The sequence below is a fragment of the Gopherus evgoodei genome, chromosome 18 (assembly GCF_007399415.2).
Source record: "Gopherus evgoodei ecotype Sinaloan lineage chromosome 18, rGopEvg1_v1.p, whole genome shotgun sequence".
Classification (NCBI taxonomy): Eukaryota; Metazoa; Chordata; order Testudines; family Testudinidae; genus Gopherus; species Gopherus evgoodei.
In genome coordinates this window covers 16,042,500-16,055,737 of record NC_044339.1, presented here as the reverse complement: position 1 = coordinate 16,055,737, position 13,238 = coordinate 16,042,500, and the positions used below count along the sequence as shown (strand labels likewise).

General features: G+C 43.9%; 1 protein-coding gene across 1 annotated transcript in view; it reads left to right on the top strand.

Annotated features, from left to right (window-relative positions):
* The window catches only part of SSU72 (SSU72 homolog, RNA polymerase II CTD phosphatase), a 62,652-nt gene extending 60,582 nt beyond the window's left edge, over positions 1-2,070 (top strand). Inside the window, exon 5 of the mRNA XM_030537372.1 lies at positions 1,476-2,070. Within this exon, the coding sequence (XP_030393232.1) occupies positions 1,476-1,577 (102 nt within the window). The 3' untranslated portion in view covers positions 1,578-2,070. The remainder of the gene's footprint in view (positions 1-1,475) is intronic.
* The last annotated feature ends 11,168 nt before the right edge of the window (positions 2,071-13,238 follow it).

Genomic DNA, 13,238 nt, shown 5'->3' with positions numbered 1-13,238 from the left:
CAGATGTGCTAACGCTTCATTGTGTGCATAGAAACCATACATACTTAGAGAGGCTTATGTCCATTGCAACACCAGCTTTTAATATACAGTGATTCAGTTTAGTTGTTCAGTTCTGAGGCATTACAAGAATGAGGAGTGCATCTTTTCGGAATGTTGCCTGGAACAAATCCCTCCTTTGTGTGTGTGGTCGGGGAGACATAAAAAGCTTAAGCAGCTGGTAGCTTCTACTTTCCACCTTCAGTATTCTTGACCCTACCACCTTATTTAATCAACACTTGTATCTTCACTGGCTGATGCATTAAATTCTAAAGAAATGGTAGCATCGTGTCCATGAGGGCAAAGGGAAAATTCCTTCCATGAGCTAATAAGCCTCAATATTCCACTGTCATGGCAGACTGGAATTCCACATGAAGTCTGGTCTATTCTCTTGATGCCACACACACACTTTCAGTCTCCAAAATCTTCTGTCGGCTTGATGAGATGGCAAAGCCATGTTTAAAGCTCTCAAGTCTCCTGTGTGTGCTTGCACTTAGTGTGGAACTTGCACCTATTTTGATTCTTCCACAGGGAATGTGGGGTGGGGTGGGGTGGGGTGGAGGAGAGGTCTCCTCGTGTCGCATGATCCAGGAAGATGCTCAAATATAGTGCTGCCAAGAATATGCTGTAAGTAAATTGGTTTGTTTTTTATGCTATTGTTGCCAGTCTGATCTGAAGAAAAGTATCACCAATATGTTGAGTGGGAGCTAGAAGGGCTGTAGATGTAACTTTTTAAGGTCACATATAGTCTCTCTCTGTCTTGTCTCAGACAAGAGAATTCCTGGCCACACTAGTTAGGGAAACAATGTCAGATGCCTCCACTGCTAATATAGGTACTAGGGGACGAGAATCACAATGTAGATGGGACCTTGACTGTGTGTTGTAATCAGCTCAAGTCTTGGCTGTGTGTTGAAATAGGATTAAGGTGCCATCCACATTGCAAAATGGAACTAAATTGTAACTAGGTTGGGGACAACAGTATTGTAATCTGCTGCCTCGCACAGTCGTCTTTCTAGTGTATATGGGGCCACTGTGTGTGTGTGTGTGTGTGTGTGTGTTTGGGCCATGTTCACACTGGAATCAGAACCATTTTTCAATGTGCCAGTCTGTCTGCCTGAATTCCTTTTGAGGATTTGTTTTTGTTGCTAGTACTGAACTCAACAACCAAGCCACATCTTTAGTAATCAAATGTGGTACAAATTACATGTCAATATTATAGCTGCATGTTGTTTTTTATATTAAAGAATACATGTGTATCTACGTAGTGGGTGCAGCCTTAGGATTACTGGCAAATTGCCAATGAAGGCCTTAATGTTTTATAATTTGGTCCATCCCAAATTCAGATTTAGAAATAAACCTAAACTAAGAGGAGCTACCTTGCTGCAAACTCCATCAGCATCCTCTGATGTCAGTTACTGATGTGTTCTTCCTCTTCTTAGATACAACACACAGAAGACATGGAAAACGAAATAGATGAGCTGTTACAGGAATTTGAAGAGAAAAGTGGAAGGACTTTTCTTCACACTGTCTGCTTTTATTAAAGCACGTCCGTCGCTTAGGCCTTAATGCAGATGAAAGAAGCACGTGTGTAACGTTCTGACCATACTGTACTTTCCCGAAGATGAACTTCGAACTTTTTTTTGTTAATAATTTTCCTTTTCAGTGTTCGTTTTACGTTTCAGGTGTTCTGCCACAGGCAGGCAGAGGGACCTGCTGAATTGTACATATGAAAATGAGAAAAAAAAATATACATAAAGGCCCCCTATTTAAAAAGAAAAATCAAGATTTTTTTAAAATCCTACTTTAATTGTTACAAGTGGGATTTTAATTATAAAGAGAATGTTTCTTGGATGATACAGTTTATATTGTATTTTTCCAGCTTACAAATTTATTTTATTTCAGTTGTGCATTTTTTTTCTTCTTTTAATGAAACTGACTGAATGGCTGGAATATGCAAAGATGTGAATGGGAAATGAGTATCTGTATATTATTAGAGATGACATTGGGAGCATCCAATAAAAATGAAAATCTCCATTTCTTCCCTATCTTTGTTTTCAGAACAGAAGCTGGATAACTGCCTGTTGGTTCCTTATGATGAAGCTAAAGGTCTCTAAAACAGCATTAGAGAAAAGTGGGTTCAAACAAATGAACGTGGGTTTGAGGGTATGGCACTGAACTTGGACTTGAACTTAGAAGTTCCAGTTTCTAATGCTGGTTCTGCCAAAGATTTCATATATTGCCTTGGGCAAGTTGCAAAGTCCCAGATCCTGCAGTGAGGTGCATTGAGGTCAGTGAGACTCCATACAGGTGCAGGGATATTCTTATGCACATCTCATTGCAGGAATCAGGGCCTTAATCTATCTCTGTCTCGTTTCCCTGATATGTCACTTATAACCAAGGTGTGCTATGTGGGGGTAAAATAATGACGTTAAGGCCTTAAAATACTCTAATGACGTGCTACAAGTAAACAGCCATGTTCCATGTGAAGAATGGGAAACCGTAAAATCTAGAAATAGGAATGATTTAATTGTAAATGGAAATTGTGTTTTTTGAATCTAAACATTCCCTCCTGTGTTATGATCTCAAACAAGATTGTGTTTCTACTGGCAGGCCAAAAACTAACCAGTCACTGTTTATAAAGAAAACCAAAACCAAAACATAATTGCATTGCTCAGACAGGGAAATGCCAAAGGTGAACAGCATAAACAGTGAAAATTAAGTAATTTATTAGAAGGTAAAGAATGAAAAAAGTGAAGAGCTACTGGTAGAAGATGAGAATCGTATGTTGATGTCTCTTTAAAGGTAACCTATCAAGGATTGAGAGAGGACTAGGTTTGTGTCCTTTTTACTTCTTTATGATGTATGTAGAGAGGAACTGAAATGTGCTTGCTTATTTTAAAATGACACCGGAGTCAGAATCCAGATTCCTGTGTTCTATTTCTGGCTCTCCCATTCTTGCTATGGAGTCTTGGATAAAACTCTTACTCACTCACCTCCATTTCACAAAAACACTTAAGCCCTTGCTTAACTTTAAGCATGTGTTGAAATCCCATTGAAGTCAATGGAGCTTTAAGCACCTGCTTAAGTACTTTCCTGAATTGGGGCCTTTGTGTTTCCTTTCCAATCTGTAAAATGCCGATATTTATCCACCTCTGTGAAACACTTTGAGCTCTACGCATGAAAAGCCCTATGGAAGTGGCAAGTATCTACCACTTTCCTAATCTCTTTAACAAATACACATACAGTTCAAAGATGTATTTCTTCAAAGGTAGAATGGATGCAAGTCAGTATCTGACCATGTTGCTTTGCACCCAGCAGCTCTTACAGCTCTCAAGTCAGCTTTCTGCCCCATCAAGGGCACCATGGAGATTCTTCCCCTCTTTGCCCATGCAAAGGCTGAGTCATGATTTGCGTTAAAGTGAAAAGCCATGACCCTGTAGGCTGACATGCTTTTCAGGAATGTCCTAAGTAACCACTAAATTATACTCTGATCACAGAAAGCCCTACCTCACTAAAATACCCACACACCATTTTACCCCCAAAATGTAATTCCCCCCCCCCCCAATTCTCCTTGTGAATACATTCCTATGACTAGAGGGGAGTTAAAACTGTGGCACTTATAAGCAGCATTGCTTGCGTAGTAAATACATTTTCTTTGTTTCTCTTCTCATCCTGTTTCCTTTTGTTCCTTGAGACTATTTACTTGAAGTTGGATGAAATTCTGCCTTTATCAGCTTCTGGTCATTCATATGTTTGTGACATCATAGCTGGTTGCTATGGGAATATTTGCAGTCAAAGACAGATAGTTAAGATGACTCTAGGAGGGCGAAAGTGCTTAGAGAGGGCCTCTTTAAGAAAGGCATTCCATGCGTCAGTCATCCAGAATGATTGAACAAAAATGTAAAGCAGAATTATTGCTTCTCACCTCAAATAGCAGCAGCAGCTCTGCAGAGTTGCACCTGTGGGGAGTAAAAGCAGGCACAGTGCCTGGAGCTGTATCCCACTTCCATCTTCACTCTTCATAAACGAAAGTATTGTATTTATTATCACTTCATAAAAACTAAGCATCTGAGGATATTGTTGTACATGGCCAGTGAACATGAGTTTTGTTAGCTTTTTTTTTAAGTGAGTATGTGTCCATATAAAATATATATACATGTCCAGGAGATCTTCAGAGAGATCCTTTTTGATTACATAGGAATATGCTGTGTGTGTGTGTGTGTGTGTGTGTGTGTGTGTGTCTAGAAGGGAAGCATCCTGATTGCTCTAGCCATTAAGTGTGGAGTCATATATAGACCTTGAACAGTTCAGCCAAAATGATTCCATTTGCCAAATGGCTAATCTGCTGTTCCTGCAGATTATGCACGAACCACTTGAATCCACCCCTCGCCCCAGCTTTGCCTCCAGATTTACACAAAAGGCTTTGATCTAAAAGAATGCTCCGAGGTTTGGGATTCTACAGAATCACCATCTCCTTTCTAAGTTGTGCTTTGTCACTCACAGGTGCAATTTAAACTGGGAGCAAATATTTATCACTGAGGCAGGAAATAACATTATAATGTTATCAGGTCTCAAATTTCATGAGCTAAGTTGCATGCTGAAACATACCTAGTTAACAGCTGCCTGAATGTGTAGACTAGTATTAAGAGGGGCCCACAACCCAATGAAAACTGATTCTAGCTGCCCTGTGCCGAAATTGCTTCCCACTCGTACCTTGCTCTGCTGCCTTCTTGAGCTGTTCATGTGCTGACACGTGTTGATTCTGAATTAAGTTTATATGGTGGCAAAGGAAAGATGTATTTGTACTCTACTCAGATGTTTCTCTGTTTGCCTCTAATGCCTTTCATCTTCATTAAAGCCCACAATAACTGGGTAGGGCCTAGAAAAACCCAAAGGGTTGGTTCTTTTAAAAAAAATAAAAAATAAAAAATCCCATTGAGTGGTCTAGGTCCAAGCAACCTCTTGTGCCAAAAAATGGTTTTCAAGAAACAGATCAGAGTACTGGGGATGAAAGGAAAAAGGAGATGAATTTCTGTTTTTAAGAATATAGACACACTCCATAAACCTCATGGATGATACTAGCAGGAGAAAAAAATTTAAAAATAACAAGTTTAAAACTTTCACCCAGACATCCCAATGACATGCAAATGATTTGTAATGGATGCAGCATTTTAATTGTATGGATATTCTGACATCACCTGAAAGTTTAACAAGAGTATAGATGGAAGAGTTAAAATATATATATATTATAAAATATATTTTACCATCCTCACATGTCTCATCAATGATTGGGCTGGGAATATGTTTCTGTCTTCTGAACCAAAAAGCATTTCATCATTTTTCCTCGTTCTGGGATTGATGCTCTTTACATCCAGCTAGGAAAAATAATTAAGGGTAACACTCCTCGTGGGGTCTTGGATACAGTTGTTTGTCCCTCTGTTGGTCAGAGTGGGGGGTAGTCCTGGCTAATCTCTCCAATCTGTATCAGCCCAGAAGAGGTGGCCTGGAGTGACAGATTCCTCGCAGTGATTTCTTCTTTCTAAATTTAGTGACTACTTTTCATCAATATTGTTTTCACTACATTGACTTCCCCTGAAAGGCCCCATCAATTTAAGAATCTTTCAAATCGATGTGTGTTTACAGGGTCTGGCTTCCCCTTGTTTCTAGAAGATTGTCGTCATTTCTTGTACATTTAGGTCATCTAACTAGGAACTCAAGAGTAGTTCTGATCTCCCCAAGCTGAGACCTTAGCAGATCACACCCCTAACTAGTTTGGGGACTTGCTCCCAGTGCCTGTCAGAGATGTGAAGTTGTGTGGGTTTCCAGGTTACAGTTTAACATTCCTCTTTTTACCCAAGTCGCTTCTGATTCAGTGTGTTGGCTTTTTCTGTTGTGCTTATTTATCTTGACTTGTACATGAACTTCATTAAGGCTTGGTGAAGGCTCCTTCTTTTTGTCAGAAGCATCAGGATAATATCTCGCAAATGGGCTTCTGGAAATAACTCTGCAATGAGAGAGATGGGTATTTTCTTGGGTCTGTCCTGCAGATCTCATCTCTCACGTTCTCCACACCTGGGCTTCCATTGCTGCCGTAAGATGTTCAAGGCACCAAGCAAGTGCAAATGGTATAATAGACCTGTGTACAGTGGAGCAGAGAGAACTTTCCCTAGGATTGTAATATGGCTGGAGCCAACCCTTGAGCAAATTTTGTGTCTAGAATCCCTACAGACTCCCTGGGCTCCTTAACAAGCTCGTTGCCAAGCAAGCCCCCTACCTCCTATTCCTGGCCTCTTCTTTTTTTTTTTTTTTTTTTTTCTTTTCCCCCATGCCTACAGGTGCTAGGAGAGGTTCAGAGCACTCAGCAAGCCACCAGTTCTAGGAGCAGCACTGATGGAGAACCATTTAGCTGCAACAAGGGGTGACTGCTGTGGGCCCTCGATCAGTGAAGGGATAATGAGGAATGAACAGCAGCACTGATAAAGACAAAGTTCGACAGGTCATCTATGTATTTAACACTCAAGTTTCTGAAAATGTTTTAATGTTGATACCCTGGGCCAAACTTCTCCCTGACCTATCTCCATTGCCTTAGAGGGGGGCAGAATTTGGCCCATTTTCATTGTTATTCCCAGTGGGATAAAATGAAGAGGTCTATTTTATGCAGAGGCCTGTGTGTGTTCTAACAGCTTGTATTGCTGCACTGGCTTCTGCCACTCAGTAGGCGAACTGAAGTGATTTTAAAACAATATATTTGAATCTATCCCTAGGGTGCCACCTGGTTGGTTTTAAACTGACCTGGCTGGTTCTTGTAGTGTTTTGCTGGTGAAGATTTAGTATCATGTTTTTTTTATTTTCCCCACTTGGGACCAACATTTCGTGTAAGCTGCAAGTACCCACAAGCTCGCTGCATGATTACAACTGCCACCCATGTTACGTGGCTGGGAGCGTGGCCCACTCTGTGCACCAGGCACTCACCCTGCTGAAACTGCAGCAGGCAGCTCGTTGCCGGACAGGGAAGCAGGATGGACCTGTGAGCGGTGCAGGGGGATGCAGGGGCTTCTGGGAAGGAGACACTCTCAAAAGCTGAAGCTCCCGGCAGGGGTTGATTGTAGGGGTTCATGAGGGGTGTGTGTGTGTGTGTGTGTGTGTGTGTGTGTGAGAGAAAGAGAATAGCTCTAGGCAGCACTAGGACCCTTTTTGTTAGTGTGCGTGTGGGGTGCTAGTGGCTGGTTTTTCTGCATCTGGGAGGTGGCAACCATACTTACCCTTAAACTGTGATGTGAAGCATCCTGCCTTTGAAACTTGCCTGTTGCAGATGTTCTAGCCCTGTCTGTGATATTCCCCTAGTGCCTCAGCAGGAGGATGCTTCCTTAGCCAGGATCCTGCATATGAAGTCACAGCTGGGGAACCTAAATACAGGCTCTTCTTACTGGAGCCCAGCCTGAACGGCCGAGTTTGGAGCCAGAGCAAGGTATGCTTTTCAATGTTGGTGGATCTCAAGATGTTAGATCCATCCCCATGCAGTTGAACCAGCCCCATGATGCTGACCTAAATTTCACTGCAGTATAGTGTATACAGGACCATCTTTGTCTTTACTGCTGCAGGAAGAAAATAGTTAAAAGTGAAGTGTGAGACGGCTAAGTAAATGAAACACACAAATCACCTCTGAATATTCTTACATGTTACAGGCCAGTTTTTCAGGTGCTCAGCACCCGGTTAGGCACCTAAATAAGGGCTGGATTTTCAAGAGTTCAATACCCAGCATCCTGAACTCTTGAAAGATCTGGGCCCTGCTGTGGGTGCTGAGCTCTTTGGATGTTTGGTATTTCAGGCAAGCACAGGTCATTACTTTGGACTTGCAGCAAACCAGGAGGCTTCTGTTCTGCATTTCCCAGTAGCTCCCCTTTCACGGCCTTAGCTTCTCCCTCTGGCTCCTTTTATTGTCAAAGGATGGCTTCAAGCAAAAGTGGTGTGAGCCTGGGTTTCGTGAAGGGCGTGTGAGCATCTCTCGCTGGCGTCACACAGGGCAGCAAGATCTGTGGCAGCTTCCCACGTGGGCATCTCTGCCAACATACCACAAGCCTGACCTTGCTTACCATTTCAACCAATAGGGCTGGGGTTTCTAAGGCCTGTTTGAGAAGGATGCATATACTATAAGACTGAAAGGATAACAGAAAAGATAATGGCTAGTGTCTAATTGGTCCAAACAGGGTCTTGAGGTGCTGTGGTTTGAAATGGAGAGGAAATGACCTTGTCGATTTCATTATAATGGTGCCAAACGGCACAGTGATTGTATAATACAGACTACAGTTGCTTGTCTACAGGGGAATGGCGTAAAGTGTGAAGTTAAACTGCTATAAACAGGGGCAAAAAGGCTGTCTGGACATCGAGTTTAAGAGAAGAGTGGCTTCTTTCTGCTTACCTTAAGTTGATTAGAAAGAGGTTTTAACTCAACCACCATAAGCAGTTCTCATACCAAGTGTCCGAAGGTCCTTTAGCGACCATTGAATTACATTGGTTTAAAAGCCAGTCCCTGTGACACCAGGACAACTGTCCCATTCAGACAAGCTGTCTGATCCCTATCTACATGAGGCTGATGTCACCCAGCAACTTTCATGGGTGACCCTGGCTTCTGCAGTGGGGAGATGAAAGGTTATCCTAACTGAATAGCGCCTTGCTTTTAAAGCTAGAGTTGATCTGGTCAGCTAACAAAACAATCTCTGTTGTTAGACTGAAGGGGAAAAAAAAGTGAATGTCATTCTGCTTTGGTCAGGTCAGACAGACGCCATTACCTTGTCTCATGGCAGCTTTATCTTAAAATCTCCCATCACTGCCCCTGCCCCCTGGTTGGCTCTGCTGGCAGTGGCACCAGTGGAAGTGCTAAGCTAGATAACTCGCTGGTGCCTTAATGATTGTGTCGCATAGCCCTGCTCTGTGCACGACAGATAAAACACCAACTCCTTGTCTACTGCTCTCCAGCATCCTATTAGTCAGACCAATGGTGGGGCATGCAGTCGAGGTTTGGATGCCTCTCTATGGCATCACCTGTGTGTGGTCTCTGCTTGTGCTACCCCGGTAGCAGTTCAATGAGTGGGAGGTTTTATTAAGAAAAAGCTCAGGGTAGGCACAGCCACTGAGGCAGAGCTGCACGGGGCAGGAAGTGAAGCCACTGAAGGGCAGGGTGCTTTGTCCACAATAAAGTTACTGATTGGAATGATGGTCCCCATGAAACCTACACAATGTGATGCTTAAAAATTGGTCTTTCTAAGGACCTAGGGCAGTACATTGTACCCAGGCATCAGCTTCAAAACTGGTGTGTGAGATAAAGCTGGGGGGAGTGCTGGACTTCACAATGATCAGGCCAGGAGGAAGACTATAGGTTAATTAATAACATAAATAAAGGGTAGAGTGGGCAGTGATGGGGGAGGGAAAGTCCTGTTGGAGTCTATTGTGGAGTAAAGAAAACACATGAGATTCCTGTCAGAATGACACCTCCCCCCGTTTGTTCCCTGCCACTCAAATGATTACAGGAGTCAGAATTTCTGATCAGTCGATGTCGTAGGAGATCCTGGGAGTCCAACACTCTGCGCTGTGACTGGATTTAATAAAGGGCAGGGTGATTTCATGATGGCTAACAACATTTGTAGCTCTGTGAGCTAATAAGGGTGATGAAATCCTAAACTTTAAGAATGGTGAGTGGGGATCAGAAAGAGTTTACATACATGCAAACAAGTATGGTGGTGAGGTGGTGATGATGTCAGGGGACAGTGGCTTCACCCTATTGGTCAAGATGATAGATGAGAGGAACATGATTTATAGCAAAATGGCAATGACTTAAATCTGTGTAGGTCCCTCTGTCCAGCTTAGTCCTAAAGGGCTTGAAACCACTTTCACGCCATATTTCAGTATTAGCCAAATATGTCAGCTGTTTAGCAGCAACATTGTCCAATTGTTTAACATGGGCTGTTGTTACGGAAATGTTGGGTCCGCCTAGCTGAGAGTCAATGACAGCCAGACAGGGATAAGGAAAGGTTGCTTTATTCTGCAGAAGAAAGGAGAGTTCTGTACCTTGGTACTAAAAAACTCTACTCCATACAAAAATCAAGAATCTTTTATACACACTCACACACAGGCTTCGGTTGTGTTAGCATTTGATTAGTGGTTAGCAAACCCTGCACTTCTGCAATCTGCTCAGCAAAAACCATCTTAGGACCAGCTTCAACTGCCTCAAAACTGATAAGGGAAAACCATTCAAAAGTTCAGGCTACTGTGTCCGTGAGATGTCCATTTCCCCTAATGGTTGCCAGCTATTATAAAACTACTAGTTGTTAGGGGGTCGCTGCTGACTGTCACAGTGTGAAGAATACTCAATCCAACTGAAACTGCAGCATATGGAGAACAAAATTAGCTGGAACAGCGTGTGTTCAGAAGGACACTGCAGTTAACAACTCTACTGTCATGAGAAAAATCCTTGGCATCTTTTATGACCATGAATGATCAGGACCTTTGCTTAGAGGCAGCACCTGGAGGACCACAGGGCACCATGTCAGCGTAGGGAACTGGTACAGGAGTGATTCAAGAGAAGAGTTTCACCTACCAAATCTCTGGCACCTGAGAACTGATCCCATCTAGCTTGTGAGGTTGGACAGGATCTCAGCCATGCTGGAGTGGCTGCAGGCCAACCAGAAATCCCAAGCGCACACAATTCCTCCGGACTCATTTTAGAGCCAACTGTTCCCTGCTTTGGTTTAGCTTGGTTGTTACTTTTAAAAATGCTCTTCTACAGCTAGCAGTGCACTAGCTGCTTTACTTCTGTATTACCCCACAGCGGTCTGCAGCTAGACCATAGACATTGTTTCACAGCTCAACAAGACATGAAACCAGGACCAGGCTGGGTAGGGCAAGGAGAAAGCCCCATAGGTCGTCACACTGCTCCTTGGGGAAGGGCTGAACCAAAATAGTCCACACAGCCCCCTTCTCCACTCGTCGTTTGTGCCCCTTGCACAAAGGCTCTAGAATATCAAATCTCTTATGTGTGCACTTTTCATTTGCTTTCTTTAATCTGCAGTGCAATTTGGGTTCTAATTTGAGGACACAATTTAGTGATGTTAATTATGTGACAGTATTTTGGTCTCTTCCATACCCAGTAGTAGGTTAATGACTGCTCCTTAAAGCATGGAGATTATATAACAAAGTTATTATATAAGGAAGGCTGATTGAATGCCATTGTGGGCCGAAGAACAAAAACAAACAAACTACTCTTCCTACCTCGCCTCCACTAAAATCTGTTTGAGTCTGTCTAATAAGCTTCAGAAACAAATTGTACCACCAAGGTGAAACTGAGCTCCAGGAAGGACAGGACTTTCAAGATGAAAGCACTATGTGTTAACATAGCCTAACAGCCGCTGAGCTGTGTGTTTTCACAGGATTCCTTCTTTTCTCGTCCGCCACTCCCATTTTACAATATATTGGGGAGTGAAATTTTTGTAGGGAAATATCTATGCTAGCTGGTCACTTATTTTTCCTGAGAGTCAGTGATGAGGTCAGGCTGATCCAGGGAGGTCAATGGAGTTGCACCAGGGGTGAGTTTGGTTTTATTACTACTTATTTAGAAACCAGCTTCCTTTTTAAAAAAAAAAACAAAAAACAACTGGTTGAAATGATGCAACAGCAATGTTTTTCTCTCTGGGAGAAGAATAGAAGGAACCCTGTGGCTCTAACTAATTTCCTTCTCACTCACACCTGTTCTATAGTGGTGTGACTGACTCCAGATTTATCCCAGGGTAACAGAGATCAGAATCTGTCTCTATTAGCAGTAAGAGATTCTAAAAATGTAATGTACTCTAATGCACCACAAAAATTAATGGGCTTAATGTGCAGCAATGGATATTTACCCCTAGAATTAGAAAGTTTTTCCTAATGGCTAGTCTAGTTAAGCTCTGGAAAAGGCTTCCAAAGGAGGTGGTAGAATCCCCCGTTTTGGAGGGTTTTAAGACCCAGGTTAGACAAACACCTGTCAAGGATGGTCTAGGTGGCCCTGCCTCAGCACAGGGGGCTGGACTTGACTTTTCGAGGTCCCTTCCAGCCCTACATTGCTGTGATCCTCCCCCTGCCCACCTTAGAATCCTTGTTCCCTTATAGGTTAATAGGGGTCCTTTCTTCCCCCTGCAGCTGGAGACCTCTAACCCTGAGTAAAGTAACTCTGGAGAAAAGGAAGAAAAGGATGCTGGGGCCCAGTGGAGAGCAATGATCAGGCCTGCTACCATCACTTGTGGAGAGGCTGACAAACCCCCTCCACAAAAAGAATGAGGCTGTCGCTCTCTGCGATGGAAAGTGACCAGCAGAGGGCGATAGTAAGACAGGGAAACGCCACACCTGTTGGGGACTAGCTGCAGAGGCCAAGGGGAGCTCAGGTGGAGCGGGTCAGGTGTTCGCGTCCCGCCCCCGTCGGACCGGGTTCCTCCTACAGCCTTTGTAAGATAGGCCATGGGCTGCTAAGCTCAGTGGTATGGTCACGGTGCAGTGTCACTGGGATCCCCTAGCGGAGAGTCTCCCCCCCCACTAGCCCTGCCTCCTCTGAGCCTTCCCCTCCCGGCCGTGCCTCCAGCCCTGGGCCACCTGTGCGCGGTGCGGGACAGCCCCTGAGAGAGCAAATGCCTTTGCCACCCTCATTCCCCCCTCTGTGTGTGTTGGGGACGGGGCTCGGCTCACTTACATCTGAGCCTCCCCCCTAAATCAGCCTGCTGGGGGTCGGGGGTGTCCTTCGCTCCAGTGACCGGGCCCCTCCCTGGCCAGCCTGGGGACCGAGGGAGACGCGCAGGGTGGGGAGCGAACGCGATTAAAAATCGGGGCCAAACCCCTTCCTTGCGCGGTGATCCAAAATCGTGCAGCGTGTGTGTAGGGGGGATTGTGTGTGTAGGGGAAAGTGTGTGTTTCAGGAGGAGATGATTGTGTGTATGTGTGTAGGGGAGATGAGATGATTGGGTGTCTGTGTAGGGGGAGATGAATGATTGTGTGTGTAGGGGGGATTGTGTGTTTCAGGGGGAGATGATTGTGTGTGTAGGGGAGATGAGATGATTGTGTGTGTGTGGGGGGGAGATGAATGATTGTGCGTGTGTGTGTAGGGGGAATTGTGTGTTTCAGGGGGAGATGATTGTGTGTGTATGTGTGTGTAGGGGGGGAGATTGTGTGTGAGGGGGCATAAA